Genomic DNA, 20,422 nt, shown 5'->3' on the forward strand with positions numbered 1-20,422 from the left:
AAAAAAATAATAATAATGATTAATTATATGCAAAATATATAAAAAGAAAAAACCTTTTATAGTTGATCGTAGCTTCTTCTTTTTTTGTCGTACGTGAGTTATATTATAGATTACCAATAAAATCAAAAGTGTAAATTAATTATTTTTAAATTGGGTGAAATTGTAAATTGGTGATGAAAAACCAGAAAGTGTAAATTAATTATTTTTAAGTGTAAATTGGGGATGAAAAACCAAAAAGTATAATTAATTATTTTTAAATTGGGTTAAAGTTTAAATTGGTGATGAAAAATAAAAAAATGTTTATTTTTAAATTGAGTTAAAGTGTAAATTGGTGATGGGAAACCAAAAAATGTAGATTAATTGTTTTAGATTGGAGTTAAAGCGTAATTGGTGATGGAAAACCAAAAAGTGTAAATTAATTTAGATTAATATTAAAAAATTAGAGGATTAATAATGATGGAGGATTAGGCTAAAGGAGAGGGGATTAGGGGTGTCAAGTGTACCCCAATCTCTCTTTTAGTTATATTATAGATATCATATTATATAACAAATTACCCTAATCTCTTTTCAACTCTCTATTTTTAAAATGCCTAAAATACCATTAACTTTCAACACATTTTTAACTCCTACACTAAATCTACTAAATATATTCCTAAAATTATTTCCTACCATATTTATCTAAACAATCGATCTCTTTTATTCATTAATTTAAATATTCCTTTCTAATAAATACTTTTAATAAAATTATTTACAAAAGATACATCTCTTAATTTTAAAATAACTACACTACCATTACATCAATTACTTTTAGATTAACAACTATGCCGTTGCCGCCACCGCCACTATCACCACTCGTTGCCGCCGTTGCCGCCGCATTGCGCGGGTATCCATTTCGTTATATTATAAAAAGAATAACATTTTTTTATTTTTTTGTAATATTAAAAATATGTAATATTTTCACTTAGCACCACTTAAAATACTTTCACATACACTACCCCCTTCACATTAATTATTAAATTACACTATCAATCCTTTATCTTTTAAAATATGTCCATTAACCATTTACATCAATTATATACATAACTCAAAGCCGCTCCACCACCAACAGTCGCTCAACCATCACACCGTCACCGCCACGACCACCGGCGCATCGCGCGGGTACCGTGCTAGCTTTTTTTATAAAATAAATTATATCTTTCTATTTTAAACTTTTGATTTAATCTAATCTCTACATATTTACAATTGGTCTCTCATTATCATTATTTTATTATTAAATTTGCGTAACTATATTTGTTTATCTTAATTTGAAATTTATACGTCATTCACAGCTCTTCTATTTCGCAATTACGGAATAGGTAAATATACAAAACCGAAAAGAAGGTTAGGTTACAAAACTGCAATTACGGAATAGGTAATCTATATTTGTTTATCTATTTTCGGTAGTAGAGTTTTATCGATCTTAATAATGAATACAACTAAGGGGGCGGTTGGTGGCGATGCTTAGTGGCCGATTCTAACAATATGTATTTTGTGGATCGGTTAAGGTGGTGGTTAGTGGGACGGTGATGTACTAGTCCAACGGAAATGATGGTCAAAGGCCGGTTTAAATCGACGACGGAGGTAGGTGGTGGCGGCTGCTATGGCGGTGGTTGGTGGCGGTTGGAGGTGTTATAGCAATTGATGCGTTAAAAATTTAAAGTTGGATAAAGAAAAGTTTGTATATTTTTTCGGGCTTTTTTGTCAAATTGATTGAATTCCATTGAAATTGAAATTCCATGGGTTCAGTGATAGAATTGTGAGTTCTTTATTTTAAGGAATTTGAAGGAAAATTTTCAATTCCAATTCTATTGTTTTTCCAACCAAACAAGCTTATGAAGGAATTCAACTTTCCAATTCCAGTGAATTCTTTAAAATCCTATGAACCAAACAGCCCCTAAGTGATATTATCGAATAAAGTAAAATATTGGCATTGAAACTGATATTGAGTTGGTTATACATTTTTTTAACAAATAAAAAATTCATTGAGTTGGTTATACTGATATTGAGTTGGTTATAAAGTAAAATGTTGGGTACTGCAACTTTTTGAAGAAAAAAAAATTCATTTTACCCCCTGAATTTTAATAAATGTACACAACAAGTACCCGGGATGTAAGTGTCGTAGTACCTAACATACGTATTACGGGTAGTACGTATTCCCCTTTTTAATATATATTAATAAAATATCATTTAATATCATAAAAAATAAATTTTATTAGAAAAAGTTTAACATGTAAAAATAACTATTTACATCTTACATCCTCATATCTATATTGTTATTGTTATGCTTGTCATGATAGACTTAAACAAAAATCATATATATAATGGACATGCATCAATATACATTGTTATTCAAAAGTCGAAAACAATCATACATTTTGTGTCACAATATTTCCTTTATTATAAAAAATGTTTTAGAACAGTTATTATAAAAGTTTTATGGACTTCTTTTATATTCTTATCAAGATATTTGATAAAACATCATCATATCATTATCATTATGAATAATAAATATCGGGGGAACTAATTGCTTTTCACATTAGAGATATCAAATGACATCATAAATCATAATAATTTATGAGTAAGCTTATGACGTATACGATGACGATATACAATTTCCTCAAATGAAAACGCGAATATGGTGGGATTGGATTTGCCTTTCCGACTTTTCTAGTTTTTAAACTTAACAATGGGAATACAATAAGTGGTTCTCCGATTACAATGGCCCACAACCGTAAACAGACTATAAGGCCTGGCCCAATAAAAAAACGTATCCTATTGACCGGTATATCCTCCCGCTTAAGAAAGTTGATTGATGGTGATTCGATTCTAATCACAGAGTCACATATGAGTCTTCCCGATTTACGGGTTCTTAGAGAAGGAATAGGCATCAAACGCATTGGTCGTTAAAAGGTTTATACTTATATTCATATTATTTTTATTTATTATTTCTCATAAGTCATAACTATTGGATATGTTGGAAATACATACAAGGGTAGTTCGGGCTACGGGTCCACTAAATTTATGTGGTTAAATTTTTTCAAAAAATGATGTATTTTTTATTGGTGCTACGAGTCAAATAAATATGGGATACCGGTCTTGTAACCAACTTTAAATTTTTGAAACATTTTTTTATTAATAAAGCTTATAAAAATGTATCTGTACAACTAAATGATAAAGAAAACTACTAAAAATGTCAAAAATTCTTTCAAAATTCATTAAAAATAGCAAAAAATCTATTAAAAATCCTAAAAAAACGTAACACTCGTTATTGTTGTTATTGTTACTTTATGCCAATACAATGCTAGTGAAAAAAAAAAAATTGTGCTACCGATCACTTCCGATTCTGGTTCCGCCACTAGATATGTTTATATCTTTTATCTCTTTCATGTCAAAAAGAATGTTCGAAAACAAAATTATCACAAATTTAGATATATGGTCGTATGAAGATTTATTCATACTATATTTATTTTCTCGTAAACCGAGCCATAGAATTTCGCTTGTATCTACAAACAATAATACTACAAACTAAAAATCAAAGGCAGTACAAAAAGAACTATATCATAGATATGTTTTATTACGATGTTTGTCATATCGAATTTATATGTATTTAAGAACAATACCACTAGTATGCCGTAAAATATTCGATATGAAACATATAGGTTTGTTTGTACAATAAAATAAAAAATATATAGAGAGAAAAAAACTAAGGGTAAACAATCTCAAAATGAATGTAAGAGTAATGCTCAAAAGTTTGTGACGTGAAAATATATAAAAGTTTCTAATATATTAGCTGAGAACATAAAAGAAAAAAAAAACTTTGGAGATATCAAGAAATACAAATAGGAAAAAAATTCAAACAGTATCCAATATGCAAAATCCGAATAGTGATGCGAGGTGTAAGATGAACGAATGAAATAGTGTCAGCTCTCAATATATTAGTTTAGAACACAAAACAAAAGTTGTGGAAAAAAGAAGAAAAATCTGATTCAATATGCCTTGTGAAATGACTACGTCAAACAATTTCATCAACATGTCTCAACTAATAATGACAGTGACGAATATGTGATTATTGTATTACAACTTGCAAAGTATAACACTTAAAACTGTATATCTTCAAAATTATAAGCTTTTATGAATTAAATGTATGAAGATTTAATATTAATAATATCGTAAGCCCCATGTCGAGTGTTAGACACAAGTCTAAAGTCTAGTTTTAGATACTATATCATTTTTTTTAATAACAATTGAAAGTTAAATTTATAACATAATAAACAAAGAACGTAAAAAAAAAATATAAAAAAATTCGAAACAAAAACCGAAATCGATCCAAAACGAATCAAAAAACTGACAAACCGAACCAAACAAAAACCGAATCCAATGTTTTTAGTTTTCTAAAAACCAAATGGATCGGTTCGGCTGTCGGTTTTAGGCAAAAACTGATCCATACTAATATGGACACTTAAATAGTTAAATATACTGAGTATTTTTTTTTTCTTTCATAAGAAACGTGATTGAATGGCAGAAAGGCGGCCAAAAAGTGATTGACATCAAGATAAGATAATATTCAATCCGAACTTAAACTCCTAAAACTAGCTAGTCGAATTTATTTATTTATTTATTTATTTTTAACATTCAGATTTATATTTATTTAAACAAAAACTAGCGAGATGCTAAGGATTACAAACACGGGTAAAAGAATGGAAACATGAGAGCAACAGTTTCATACATGAGATAGAAGTTAAATATTAAAAGTACTCCAGTTGTTCCATTCAACTCGGCGTTTTGTTGATTTGTTTGTAAACCAGATAAAGCTCGTTGTCTTGATTTCCTTAGCAGCAAACCGTGTTGAAGGCGTCTTGTTGGAAAAAACACACTCGTTTTGACTTTTCCAAATTACCCAACAGTAGGCCAGTATTATGAGATTGATGGCCTTGCCATTTGCTGGGTTTAGCATTGGATGTTTATGTATCTCGAACAAATCCTTGAAGCATGTGGGTCTGGTGTAAGGGAGTTTACACCACATGGCAGTGAAGTTCCAGAGAGTTGAAGCAAAGGAGCATTGGAGGAATAAGTGGTCGACCGACTCATCAAACTGATCACATATGGGACATCTGTTGGATGGTAGCACAATATTCCTTTTTTGCAGTAGATCTTTCGTTGGTATCCTATTCATCTCTATACTCCATCCGAGAATGTTGGCCTTCAAGGGTGCCAATCAGTTCCAGGGAAACCTCCAGTGGTGCGGTCCATGTGTGGCAGATTGTAGAAGTGTCTTCATAGATTTCACGGTGAAGTGCCCGGAATCATCTTGTATCCAGCTCCACGAGTCTTCTGTGTTGTGAAGTGTAACTCCATAAATCTGACTTATCATACCATGAAGCTGTTGTAGCTCAGATGGATTCGATGGAGGTCTTAACCAGTTCCACTCCCATTGCGAAAAATCCCATTGCGAAAAACGACCATTTCCTGTGCATTTATCTTTTATTGAACAACCTTTATTCTTCTCCAGCTTGAATATTTCTGGGTAGGCCTCAAAGAACGGTTTTTCACCCTTCCACAAGTCAATCCAAAACCGAATGGTGTTGCCTTTTCCTACTTTTCCTGCAAATAATTTCTCCAAGCCCACGTCGTAATGGCATAGATGGGAATTTAAATTGGAAATATTCTTCCATACTCCCGTGATGACAGAACGAGATGGTATCGGTTGACAGTTCTTTTTTGAACAATGGATCGAATTGATGACACGTCCCCAAATGTAACAGCTGTGACTTTGACCGTTTGACTACTCGTACCATTTGAATAATTATAGTTCAAGTGCAATTTGGAGTTCATGAAAGTGCAATGTGTCCAAATAGATCAATTTATCGTTTAATTTAGGACTTATGTGCTAGTCGATATCATTGTTGGTGCTAATCGAACCTAAACCTTGAGATGACATTTATATCTAATTGGCTTTACGGTACTAGATGACATTAAATCTAGTTAGCAACATGAAATGGATCTTCCATGGGTCAAACCCATGACCCATCACCCAACTAACTTCCTTATTTTTTCCATCCATCCATTCATTCCTTCCCTTATCTTTTCTTCCTTCCTTTCTTCTTACAAGAACCAAACACACACACACAAATGTCTTTCTCTCTCTCTAAGATTCTTACACCAAGATTATGGTTTCAAATTGGATTAGTGCTAGAAACATCATCTATTACATCTCCTTTGCATCATATCAAGATTTGGGTCATCAAAAAGTGCAAGAATCCTCCATTCGGGTCAATTTTCGGATTTAAACAATTGTGGTGATTTTGGTAAGTCTAGTTACTCCCAAATCGATTATTTTATGATTGTAAACTTGTTTCTAGTTAAACTTAAGAACCCTTGAGTCACAAATCGGGTCAAAAGTCGTTTAATTCAAAATTAGGGTTTTGGATTGATTTTGATGGATTTGATGTTTTGAGACAAAATTATGAAGTGGGTTATGATGAAACATGGTTGGTTATGTTCAAAGTGTGTCTTGGAACTTCCTTAATCGATAAAAGGTCAAGAATTAAGTTTTGGGTTGAAAAATGGGGTTTATGCCCGTCTGGAGAGCACGGCCTCTGAGAGGCTGAGCACTGCCTTTGCTCTGCACAAGAGCCGTGCTCCACTGCCCTCTTCGGCTACTTTTTCGGTTCCCGTTTCGTGTTACATTCAATCAACTTGTAACTTTTAGGGAAGTCTTATATCATCAAATAAAGGTCATATAACTTGTTAAAACACGAATTTAAATATTTTGATTTCCATCTCGAACTTTGGTGCTAAGTGACCGTAATTAACCACAACTTTTCAATCATTGTTTAAACGTTCTTGAAATCACTTCTAAAGTACCTTTGAGGATTGTGACATAGTATAGAAAGTTCGACCGTATTGTTGGAATGCATTTGTGATGTTGTAAAGTAGGTTGTGATCGTTGATGAAGTTTCGGTTGTGGACATTTGACGACCGTTGGACATTCATAGCTGGATTTTAACTTGTTATTGCTCGTCACAGATGAGTTTGTAGCTCCCTACTCGTTTGAGATTCGGGCTGAAAAGTGTACAACCTTGGTGTGTTAATTTGTTGTTTGTGCAATTATGTGTTGCCTTGATTGATGACATAGTTCAATTAAGCATACGTTTGATTTCCTTGATGATGACATGACTTGATTGTGCATATGTTGAGTGTCTTGAGTGATGACATTGTTTGATTGATGGGATTGTTAACGTGTAAATACGTGGTTGTTATATGATTATTGTATGTACATGTTTGGTTGACTTTTAGGTTAGTGGTGTATATATGGAAGACGATAATACCTTCGAAAGGTTGGAGATGTGGTGGGAAGGTTGCGGGTGACCCTATATATGCATCAAAGGCCTTTCAAAAGTAGTATCGTACGAAGTATATACACATGCTGTTTGTTTCTAGGTAAACATTGGTGGTCATGGTGCAATTGAGTACGATGAAGTACATTACGTGCAATTGAGTACAATGAAGTACATTACGTACAATTGGGTACAATAAGGTACATTACGTGCAATTGGGTACAATAAGGTACATTACGTGCAGTTGAGTTAAATTGAGGGACATTGATAGTCATGTTTGGCATTATAGAACTTGTTAGATACTTATCGATATCATTATTACATGTTCTTGTTTACTATGCGTATTCTAAATACCTTGCATAGTTATGTAAATACATATGTGAGGGTCATTGATGGACATTGATTGATTATGGATTGTTTGAGTATGATTGATTTATTTATGATTAGGATAGTTGTACATACATCGAAGACGATGATACATTTAATGAGTTGCAGATGTGGTGGGAAGGCTGCGGGTGACCCTGTATACAGACATCTAAGATTCCTTAAATCTAAAGTCGTATGAAATGTATGTGCATTGTGCATGGTTTAGTTGATGGACATGATGGACATGATGACATTAAACGGGTACTTACGTACTTGATGACATTAAATGGGTACTTATGTACTTGATGACATTAAACGGGTACTTATGTACTTGATGACAATATCGATGACAATAGAGGGACAATGTGTGCATGTACAATAAACGGGTGCTATACGTGCTTGATGACAATTGGATGACAGGAGAACAATTGAGGGACATTGATGAACATGTTTGACATTTTAGAACTTGATGGATATTTGTTGATGTCGACATTCTGTGCTCTTGTGCATTATGTGTGTTATAGCTATGGTATAATTGTGCAATGGATACATGTGGGTCTAGGTTACGCTACGAGCCAACCTAAATTGAGTACTTGTGCCTTTTAAGGACTTACTGTAAGTGTGTTCCATGCTCATTATCCTTGTTCATATTGTGAATGGCCTTGGCATTAGATCCTTGTCATTTGCTCCTACGAACTCACCAACCTAGTGTTGACTTTGTTTAGTACACTTTTCAGGTATTCAGGGGTATCCAAGATGTGTCGGTTGATTGATGTTATGCTAGAGTTTGGGCTTGGACTTACATGGATCCAGGATTCATTTGCCCGTATTTTCTTTGCATTATGTATTTGTACTTGTTGTTGATGTTGGATTCACCGAATCCCCTTTATTTCATATAGTTCATGTTCTACGATAACCCCATGCTTATGCTATAACTTTTCGGTGCATTTTGAGCCTAGCTCGGGGTGTTACACCAAAGACTACATGAATTTTTACGGAAGCGCCACCACCATTTTGATAAAAGAGCTAAATTCTTTGTTTGTAAGCATCCCAGCCCAAGCCCTCCCGATTCAAGTGGAGCAATTACCCTATCCCAGGAGACCCATGGTATTTTCTTGCAACCATTTAAAGTACCCCCCCCCCCCCCCCCCCAAAAAAAAAAAAAATGCTCTACGAATTGTTTCAAGTTTAGAAAATAACACATACCGGGGCTTTAAACAACGAGAATTAATAGGTTGGGAGACTATCAAGGACAGAACGAATTAAAGTGATTCTGCCCCCAATTGAGAGGGATGCGGCCTTCCATTGTGAGAGGCGAGATTCAAATGTTTGAATGACGGGGAGCCAATTTTTTTATCAAGTTTATGTTTGATCCAACCGGTAGGCTGAGGTAAGTTATGAGAAAGTTTCCAATGCCACAGTTGAAAATATTGGTTGAGAGTTGAGATTTATCAAGAGATAAGTTCAGCCCATAAAAACCAATTTTTGTAGATTTATTTTTAGGCCCGAAACCATATAAAAAATCTCATAATCCTCCTAATGTTTTGGAGGTAGCTAGTCGAATTAAATCCATGTACTATCAATCAGAACGACTTTAATTAATGTGGAAGTGTCTAGTATTTTTGGGTAGTAGCTTTTTTTTTAATTAGTCACGTGTTCACATATATCTTAGCTAAGGCCTAAGGCGGTGTTAATTAGTCGTTATCGGATGCATGTTGTAGCACGTAGTTAGGCAATGATTTGGTGAAGCAAAAATCTTTCGAGGGGTTTTGGTAGGTGGCCGGTATGAAAAGTAGAGGAATTTTTTTTTAAAGCAGACAAAATTAAAAAATTTATAAAAAATAAATTTAAAAAAGAATGTTGAAAATCTATAACAGAAAATTATAATAATTAATGAAAAAAATAAAAATATATGACAAAATCTAAATTTCGAGAAGAGCATTCGCTTCTCTTACCTTATGTATACGAACAAACTTGTTTATTATCGTCTTGTTTAACATACATAATTGATCAACAATTTAATTAAAGACGAATGTATAGAATAAAAGCAGATGTATATTTGTTCATTAAGAAAATCGTTTCTTTCATATTCATTTGTTTACGGTGATTATTAACAAACATATAGTAATTAGTAAACGAATAAACATAGAACTAGAAGCACTAGGGTCACATTACATTACAATACCATTTAAAATGGTGTGCCTATGAAAAGTTGTCTTTTTATCTTTATTTATGATTTTGGTACAAATATAATATTTATCAATTTTAATTATGGACCTGGTAACGATGGAATGGTTTGATGATTGTTTATTATTGGGGAGGTTGTGGTTTCAAAACCTTTCACCTTCCATGTCTTTTTGTTTTTCGATATTGTTAGATTTCTATACTTATATTTTCTACCTTAAATAATTTACATATATAATCTTGATTTATACGAGTATATAGTTTTGGTTTTATATAAGTAGCCTCCTAGTTTGTTTTTTTTTCTTTATTGAGGAATTTGGATTTCTACATTTACATGTTTCCTTCTAAAAAATTTAAATATATATATATATATATATATATATATATATATATATATATATTAGGTTTTTTACCCGCACGATATGCGCCTATTTAAAACAATCATTTAATAAAAAGTTTTGACTGTCGTCTAAAATAAAAAATAATAAAAAAAAGTTTTGACTAATATTATTTATTTTGTAGCTTTAAGAATAAAGATAAACAAGTATTAAAATTTAGTCACATAAATAAAATTATCAATAATATATATGGATTTTTTCTTTTCAAACTTATTCATGAACATATCTTATAATTACATACACTCAACCTAAGTCCTTACAAAAATTCGTAATAAAAATCATCAAAACTCAACATATTAGTTTGATATTAATAATTAATAATAATAATATAATAAAAAACTGTAATAGCATTAATATAATATTTAATATTGAATTATAAAGTTGTAATTGTGATTATTATATACATAAGATTTGATCATTTTGATGGAAGATTTTTTCTTTTTTTAATCTAAAACTTTTTATAAATATAAGATAGGCTATAAAATATTGTTAAAAAAATATAAAGATGACACATAGGATAAATCCTACGTGGCAATTTTCTAGAATAGCTTTTAGTTTGAAGAGTGATTTAGAAGGCTTGTTTAACTACTCTTTTAATAGATATATATAGATATATGGGGGAAATGAGTATGTGGTTGTCCCCCATCTAAGCTTAGATGATGAACCCTTCACATTTGGTTTTGTAATCATGAAAATCATGGGGGGCCATGTATTTGTTTTAAATTCAAACAAATAATAAAATATTTGTATGTGAGGGGTTCCCATCTAAGCTTAGACGGAGAACAACCCCATACTCACTTTTTCATATATATATATATATATATATATGTTTTTTGTTTTCTAACATTTTTATAATAATTTGTTTTTGTTAAACCTTTTTTTTTAAACTGTATTTTCTGTAATGAAATTTGGTATTACATATAATTTTTTCTTGTTTTCGTAATAGTGTTTGCCATATTTTGTGCTTTCGTTTAATTTTTGAGATTTTACCTTTTGACTTTGCATCAATAGAAAACACAAAGACGTTAATATAATTTTTTTTTTTCAGCCTAGACATTTGAGAATCTAGTTAGTTACCACACGTCCACGCACGCTTCAAACACCCACGTAGCCCGTAATCCAATTAAATACCACAACACGCTTTAAACACCCATGCCGTCCAATGGACGGCGTCCGAACCTACTAGTTAGTTTAACATCAAAGGTTCATGAATATATATCCGAACGCGTAACAACCATGTGCATTCATTTTTTCTACAAGAACGACTTCCCATCAAACCGTTCATGCACAATTTATCGAACATTTAGCTCATATATAGTCTTGGATATCGGGGCAAAATACGTACTATCCTAGTGAATAGTGTACGGGAGAATGTTGTATTAGAGTGACAGAAAGAGAAGTGGTGGTCTATTTATAACTAGAACAATTTAGAACAATGAATTAACGAAAGTGTAAGTATCCCAATAAATTAACAAAAGTGAAAGTATGTTTAAAGTACTTGAAACATGTTCAAGTTCGTCTATAAAGATAGAGTGAATTAATAAAAGTGTAAATATCCAATGTTTATTAGAAAGACGTAACATGAAACGTCGCAAAACCAGATATAAGATTGGTAGAAAAACATTGAACGAAAAGTATAAGCCCTGTAGTATACAAAGATGAAGTTTAGTATAAATCGAGTATCGTAATAAGATAACCTTTTACCACTTATATATATATATATAAGTGTTATATATATATTTATTATAACACATTGAGGCTATCAATACTCGATCTAATCCAAAACTAACGCGAAAAAAACCGGGTTAGACTTGCATATTTTTGACTCTCTAACCCGCCAAGTTGATTATTTCGTGCCGGGTTGACCTTTCAAATTAAGAAGTCGACCCGTCAACCAAAAAATATTTTAAACTTATATAAACTTTTAATATGTCAACCCACCAACCCATAAGACCCAAGAATCCATTACCTGTTTGAACTGAAATCAATCTGTCAACCTACAAACCCACCAAGCCATATAACATGTTGAAACTAAAATTAATCCACCAACCGATTTAACCCGACGCTCGATTATCCTGTGTCGATGGGATGGTTTCGGAATAACCATTTGAGAAATTTGGGTTGAAATTTCTATCCTGATTGTGATATCAGGTGGAGTTCAAGTTAGGTATTTTTAACCCATCAATTCGAACCAGTTGACCCTGACACGACATCCTATGTATACTATATCCTTTATAAAAAAAGTTTCTAACTTATTTTAAGCTTAATACAAGTCTTATTGAAATAGAAAAGCTCATTATTACTTAAAAACATATTTATAAATAACTTAACTAAATATATAATTCTTTATATCTACAGAAATATGTAAATTATGCCATTTTAGATTTTATAAATATATAACTCAGGTAGTCTATAGACAATAATGGTTATGCAAACCCCCCCCCCCCCCAAATAACTCATCTTCTTACTTTCAATTATGAAAATTAAATAAAAGATGTTTTATAAAAGTAAATGGATTTTATATTATATTATAATAATAATAAAAAATTAAAAATAATAATAACAAAAATAGTAATAATAATAACAACCACAACCTTAACAAAACTAATGCATATTGATCTACTTCCAAAACTAAAACAAAATAATCGTAAAATATTGTACTGTAATCAAGAGCATTTAAAAAAAAACACAAGAAAAGTCGGTGATGCACTTTGATACATAACCAATATAAATTTTTTTAAAGAAGCAAAAATAAAATTTAACCATTAATTTATAATCTCAACTATTTTATGTGTTGATAGACAATCGACAATAATTATAATCTCGAGTATTATATATTTGTTGAGTGTGTAGTTAGCCAGTTATGCATCTATGTTCTCAATATTTAAGTTTTATATATTTTGTTAAAATACATCATGATGCATCTAGATTTAATTTATATATCAGCTCTAATGTTCTAATTATGGATTAACTGAAATACATATAAAAAATTGGATTGTGCATTAGACATGCAAGTCATATGAAAGTAATTACCATGTAGTATATAATTACCATGTTCTATCTATTTAATAGCTACTATAATTACGAAAGCATATATCAAATGAAATAAAAGAGTTACCATATTTAAAATAGTTAAACTTGACTTTTAGTTAAAAGGGCCTAAATTAATTTGCTTATGAATTTAGATGGTTAAGATTAAAAGTTTCATTTACTTTTTAGATCAATACCCGGTCGGTGACCGGGTTACCAAGTAAACTTAAGAGACTTATATCTAAAAATAAAGTTTATTATCACATCGAGCATAATATTAAAATAAAGTCTTAAACATTTTATATAACATATATAGAGTTGGTGTAATATATATTATGATTATAATACTCGACCTTACACAAAATTTAACTTGAAACCGATACAAAAGACTGGGTTAGGGTCGTAAGATCTGACTCGATAATCCACCAATTTGATTTTTTTTTGTCGGGTTCGGTTGATCTCTTGGGTTATTAGGTCAACCCGTTAACCCAAAAATACAAAAAATTATATAATATCTTTTGATAGGTTGACCCACGAATTTGTTTGATCCGATAAGACACACCCATTTGAATTGAAATCAACCAGTTAACCCATCAACCATATTATAGAGTTTTTCTTAAAATAAAATTTGGGATATTTTTTCCCGCTTCTTTCTCTCGGTCACTTTTTTCTTTATTTTTTAAATTTATAATTTATCTTTTACTCTTTATCTTTTCTTATTAGATATATATAACATGCATATAATAAAATTATGTATTGTTTTGATGGAACTTATGGATATATATCATAGATGCATCTTCTTTTATTATTATTTTTATTATTTAATATTAAAGTTAATGTCTATTTTCATATAATAAAAGTTTTAGCTATCAGTTATTTAATTATATTTTCTTTCTCTTAAAATAAAACCAATCATATAATAAATATAGTTCCTTCGTACATCGTACGGGGTTGATAGACATCAAAAGTTAATGTTTAGTTCGTACATAAAATCTGCTTAAATTGAAAGTAATTACCATGTAGTATATAATTATATATATATTGCCGGTAGAGCAGAGAGAAAAAAAGAATGAATTCTCTCGCTTTTGATTGGCTGAGAGTTTTATTTTCTTGTATTCTGATTGGTTGGATTATATTTAGAAACTATTAAATGTCATTTTTATATTTGGTAACAACTGAATTTAAAGATAAACTATAGAAAATAGATTCAAATTCTAAATGAGTTGGAAATCTTTTAATATAACTTAACATTAGATTAAAAAAAATCAAAAAGCAAATGATATTTTGTTTGTAGCTAAGAAATTTATCAATTTATATATACTGTTTATTTATCAACAATGATTATTTATTTTTCCCCACTAAAATACCATTCAATGAACTAATATTAGATACATTCTATTCTATTCTGTTCTAAGAAATCATGTTGGTAGGTTAACGGGTTGAAAATCTCTGATAGTTTCAAGTCGGGTTTCAAGTTGAGTCAAGTATTGACAGTCTGACTATTGCCTATAAACAACTTAACCATTCATTTACAACATTTTAATGGAGTAATGTATATATTCCCTATACATACACAATAGTTAACATTGATTAAAACTATTTATAATAAATATTTTTCAAACTATAATTATAATCTTTTTTTTCAATAATAATATTTTTAAACTATAAAAGGTCATAAAACCAGCTTTATGTGTATCAAACCCATTCTATATATATTATAGTTGAAATTGTAGAAATATTTAAAGATTATCTTAAATGTATGTTCGATTTCATTTTAAACATCATTTTGGTATATGATAAGACGTATATTCTTGCAATGTCTGTTATATGTACATGTTATTATGTAACTTTTAAGGACCGGGTATTAAACTAGGGCGGGTTGAAATTTAAGATCAGATACTTCAACCTGGATCCAACTCCGGTCGACCCGAGTCGACCAGACTAATACATGGGTTGGCGAGTTCACAGGTTAATCAACAGCTTATTTTAATTTTTAAATAAAAATATCAAATCAACTTTTTTGTGGTTTATAAAAGATATGTAGATATGTAAATAACCGCTATTGTTAGTAAGGTTGTCATTGTGTTCGGGTTGGCGTGTTGACGGGTAAAAAACCTGTGACCCTGACCCAACCCATTAAAAATTTCAGGTTATAAACTTTAACTCTTACCTACAACATGTCAACCCAAACCAACCTGTCAACTTGAAAAAAATTGGTCTGGGGGTTAATAGGTCGAGTTTTCAGTTGTCGGGTCAAATAGGCTGATGGGTTGACGGGTTGACGACTTAATATTAGGTCAAATAGGCCATATGGGTTATGGGTTGGTGGGTTAATTTCAAGTCAAATGGGTTGATGGGTCGACCTATTTAAAAAATTATATAAACTTAAAAATATTTTCACGTTGGAGGGTCGACCTGTTAACCCAATAGGTCAACCGTAACCTAACCCGAAAAATAAGGTTAGTGGGTTAGCGGTTCGAGATTTTACAACCCTAACTCGGTTATTTTCGTGCGGGTTCCAGTTTTGGTTCCGGGTTGAGTCGAGTATTGACAGTCCAAATTGTTATGGTTGTCAATCGGGTCGATCTGTATCGAGTTGGCTTTGGGTCAAATACTCAAGTGGGTTTGACGGGTCAAATATGTTGTTTTCGGGTAACCCGGTCACCGACCGGGTATTAATCTAGTTATCATGGTTATGGTAAAAATACACAAGTCATTTTAAACGTAATTACTATGTACTCAGTTACTATAATTACAAACGTATATATTAAATATAATAAAAAGAGTTACCATATATATAATAGTTAAAGTTGACTTTTAGTTTATTAATTAATAGTTACTATATATGCAATCCTAATTTCAAAAGCTCAGATTATTTTGTTTATTAATTTCAATGGTTCAGATCAAAAGTTAAGTTTATTTTTTTCTCTCTGCTCTACCAGCAATATATATATATATATATAATTAAAGACCGTTTTGAACAATAAGTTTAAAAAAATAATACATTCATAAGCAAACTTCTACAAATCAAGTTATCTAAGTTTACAAACCGATGTGCTTCAATAAAAGAATGAAAAAAGAGAAAATAGTTCGTATATCTCGTGGATGTTGATATTTTTAACCCTTTTTAAATTTGAACATATATTGTATAGTTTTCGATATATATTGTATAGTTTTCATATTATAAGTTAAAGGTGTAAGGCTCTTAGATTATCATTTTGGGACCTTTTTTCATACTCGAAGTAGCTTAGATATACATAATATTTTTTTTCACTTGATTAAAATTTTATTCCATTTTGTTTTGGTATCATTTTACAACTCGAGTTTAAATATTTTTGTAATATTAACTGATAGAACACTATTTGTTTCAACTCCCAGAGTAGGAGGCTGGTATCAATGGTATGGTTACTGCGTACACATGGGTAAGGTGTAAAAACAAAAGTACCTTAAATTATAATCGAAAACTTATAAGTCATGTGATTTTGATATGGGCATTTAAGGAGCTTCTAAAAGCTCAAAACTTCGAGTTTTTAAATATAGATTTAAAGGTGCATTAATCATCGCAATAAAGGCTTCACCATAAGCTACTTTTTCGTTCCAATTAATCAACCGTCTAACCACACAAATTTTACTCCGCTCAGTTTAAACTTATGCATTTTATATACTCCGTAGTATTTAACTACAAGGAAAAGGTCTCTATACCCTGTAATTAAGTTTGATTATTGAAACAAACATTTCAAATATTCATTGATTATATAGGCAATCATTTGTGACTCTTATTTTTATTTTAATACAGCTGATATATTAATAATGTCCATTGACAATTGAAACCACCTAAAAGAAAAGATTACTATTTACATGTTTTGTAAAATAACATAAGTGAAATGTGGATAATAATAATAATAATAAAAAAAAAGGTATCATCGACCAATGTTATGTGCAAAATTAATGTGTATGCAATATCATTTCACTGGCCACTCAAATATTTCTCCTATATATACATCAATCAAGCTACCAATGTTTTCTCAAAATCATATACATAATAATACCCATATTAACCAATTATAAAACATATGGAGATTGAGACATGTCATGTTTTGGTATTGCCATACCCAAGCCAAGGCCATATCAACCCTCTCCTCCAATTTGCCAAACGACTTGTTTCCAAAGGCCTTAAAGCCACCATTGCCACCACACACCACACTCTTTCTTCAATATCCGTCCCATCCGTAACGGTCGAGCCCATTTCGGATGGCCAAGATGATCATGGTGGTCTTGTTAAACCTCAATCCGAAGACCTCTTCCTAGAGTCATTCAAGTCCAATGGCTCACGTACACTCGCCCAACTAATCAACAAATACAAAACCACAAAATATCCCTTCACTTTTATTGTGTATGACTCTTTTTTGACTTGGGCTTTAGAAGTGGCCCAACAAAATGGGATTCTTGGTGGGCCATTTTTCACAAACTCGGCTGCTGTTATTAGCATTTATACTAGAATACATTGTGGGAAGTTGAGGTTGCCATTGAGATTGGAAGATGGCCCATTGGTGGTGGTGGACGGTGTTCCGCCGTTAGATATGGAAGATTTGTCAAGCTTTTTAAAAGCACCAGAAAGTTGTCCTGCATACTTGAAGATGAACTTGAACCAGTGTTCCAATTTGGACAAGGCTAATTGGATTTTTGGTAACACATTCCAGTCATTGGAAGCTGAGGTACCTCAAATTTTCATTTTTCTTTTCATGTGTAAGTTTTGGAACATACGAGTACTATAAATCTATAATAATTATATATGGGGATATTATATATATATATATATATATATATATATATATATATATATATATATATATATATATATATATATATATATATATATATGCTGTTGAAAGATATATATGCTCTCACAATCAATCTTATTCAATTTTAAAACGTGATGAATATAAAATCAACTACCTGACTGTGAGAACAATAGAAGCAGTTAAAGACTGTTAGAATAATAGAAGCGGTTAAATGAAGTTGAAAACATGTAAGCTAACCCCATCACTTATACATGTATTCTCTAGAATCAACAATTTTTTTCCTTTCATGATATGATGTTTTAACATTCGCGTACACATAAATTAGCACGTGACTAAGGGACCCAACATGTTCAGATGTTGCATCATTTATTTGTCAAGTACGTGACGTATGTGATATAGTATGTAATCGTATTTAAAAATCATACGAGTACTATTATCCATTCGTGTTAAGAGCATGATAAAACCGGTCATAGTCACCATCAGTCGAGATCAGCTACACATCAACATGGCACTAGAAAAATCACACGACATTTTGAACCCACCATTAATGAACCACTAGTTTGGAACATATCATTTTTTTTCTACAATATATCCATTAGATTCTAAAATAAAAAAGAGGACAAAAAATGACTTAGTTACTATAACCACAACCCATTCACCACCGATTGGGCAACGAGTCTCATACAATGGTGTGGGGTTGTGGTCATGAGTATTGCTAGTCCTTGTGGCGACCATTGCAAACACTATAACTTAATCATTTTTCCTTTTCGTTTGATATATGTCTATCGTTATATTGTGGTAGGTGGTGAAAGGCATAAGAGAGAAATGGCCAGCGAAACTAATAGGTCCAATGGTGCCATCGACGTACTTAGATGGAAGAATTAAAGGCGACAAAGGATATGGTGCAAGTCTATGGAAACCACTAGACCATGAGTGCACTAAATGGCTTGAAACCAAGCCCAAAAACTCGGTTGTTTACACTTCTTTTGGGAGCATGGTGTCATTATCCCAACTAGAAATGGAAGAAATAGCATGGGGACTAAAAGAAAGTAATTTTAACTTTATTTGGGTGGTTAGAGATTCAGAGAGACACAAATTGCCTAAAGAGTTTCTAGACTTAATCACACAAAATCAAAAAGCGGGTATGATCGTGAATTGGTGCAACCAACTTGAGATGTTGGCTCATGATTCGGTAGGTTGTTTTGTGACACACTGTGGATGGAACTCGACACTTGAAGGGTTAAGCCTTGGTGTGCCTATGATTGGGATTCCAAAGTGGGCCGACCAGTTCACTAATGCCAAGTTTATTAAGGATGTGTGGTGTGTAGGTGTTAGGGCTAAGATGGATGATGGAGAAAATGGGATTGTGAAAAGGGATGAACTTATATTATCTTTGAATGAAGTGATGAACAAAGAGGGAAAAGGTTTGAAAATCAGGAAAAATGCAACAAAATGGAGAGAGTTAGCTAAAGAGTCAATTAGTGAAGGTGGGAGCTCCGACAAAGCCATTGATGAGTTCGTTGCGGCATTGAAAAGCAAATTTAAGATAAAAGATTTGTATTCATACTAATTCTGATAAACCCAACACTCTTGATCATTTTATAAGAAGTTAAATTTAAGATTATGCGTACGTGTTGATAAATTAAGATTAAGGGCAAAATAGTCATAAAAAATTGTTTGCAGTAGTGTTTGACACTGCATACCCTAAAGAAAATCACCGACCGTTTATTACACAAAGTTATATAGAGAAACAAATATGGGGTGTGCTTGTTTCCTATTAACTGTTGGTTAATAGATTCGGTTAATAGTATCTTCCTTATATTTCATAAAAAAGTCAGTCAGTCAAAGCAGCTTAACTAATTTCTCACCACTACAAGCAGCTTAAAAATCACTTAGTTTGTTCCTAATGGACATCCCACAAGTGCGTTATTTAATCACCCTCACACCCCATATAAGCAATCATAAATATGAATATATGACATTAGAGAGAACCCGAGATCGCAGATTATTGCTCAAATGTTCCAATTTGGGGGGAAACGCTACCCCATAGTGGTTTATATGGAAATGGGTAAATTATCTTCATATTTTTGATTGCTTATATGGGGTTTGAGGGTGATCAAATAACGCACTTGTGAGATGTCCATTGGGAGCAAACTAAGTGATTTTTAAGCTGTTTGTAGTGGGACAAATTAATTAAGCTGCTTGTACCGACTCTATTAACCAAATTAACCAAGTTAATAGGAAACAAGGAGACCCGTATCTTTTT

At 31.7% G+C, this 20,422-nt stretch overlaps 1 protein-coding gene across 1 annotated transcript; it reads left to right on the top strand.

Moving 5' to 3' along the window:
- The first annotated feature begins 17,397 nt into the window (after positions 1–17,397).
- LOC122578331 (UDP-glycosyltransferase 74B1-like) lies at positions 17,398–19,780 on the top strand. The gene is made up of 2 exons (XM_043750272.1): positions 17,398–18,069; positions 18,959–19,780. Exons 1-2 carry the CDS (start codon positions 17,428–17,430, stop codon positions 19,724–19,726), a joined length of 1,410 nt encoding a protein of 469 aa, XP_043606207.1. The 5' UTR covers positions 17,398–17,427; the 3' UTR covers positions 19,727–19,780.
- Positions 19,781–20,422: the final 642 nt, after the last annotated feature.

This window comes from Erigeron canadensis, chromosome 8 (genome assembly GCF_010389155.1).
Source record: "Erigeron canadensis isolate Cc75 chromosome 8, C_canadensis_v1, whole genome shotgun sequence".
In the NCBI taxonomy this organism is placed as follows: Eukaryota; Viridiplantae; Streptophyta; class Magnoliopsida; order Asterales; family Asteraceae; genus Erigeron; species Erigeron canadensis.

Bases quoted from the DNA above. Each gene is read 5' to 3' on its own strand.
- LOC122578331 (XM_043750272.1), top strand. From the start codon at position 17,428: ATGGAGATTGAGACATGTCATGTTTTGGTATTGCCATACCCAAGCCAA. The intron at 18,070-18,958 runs GTACCTCAAATT...ATATTGTGGTAG, and splicing joins TCCAGTCATTGGAAGCTGAG to GTGGTGAAAGGCATAAGAGA.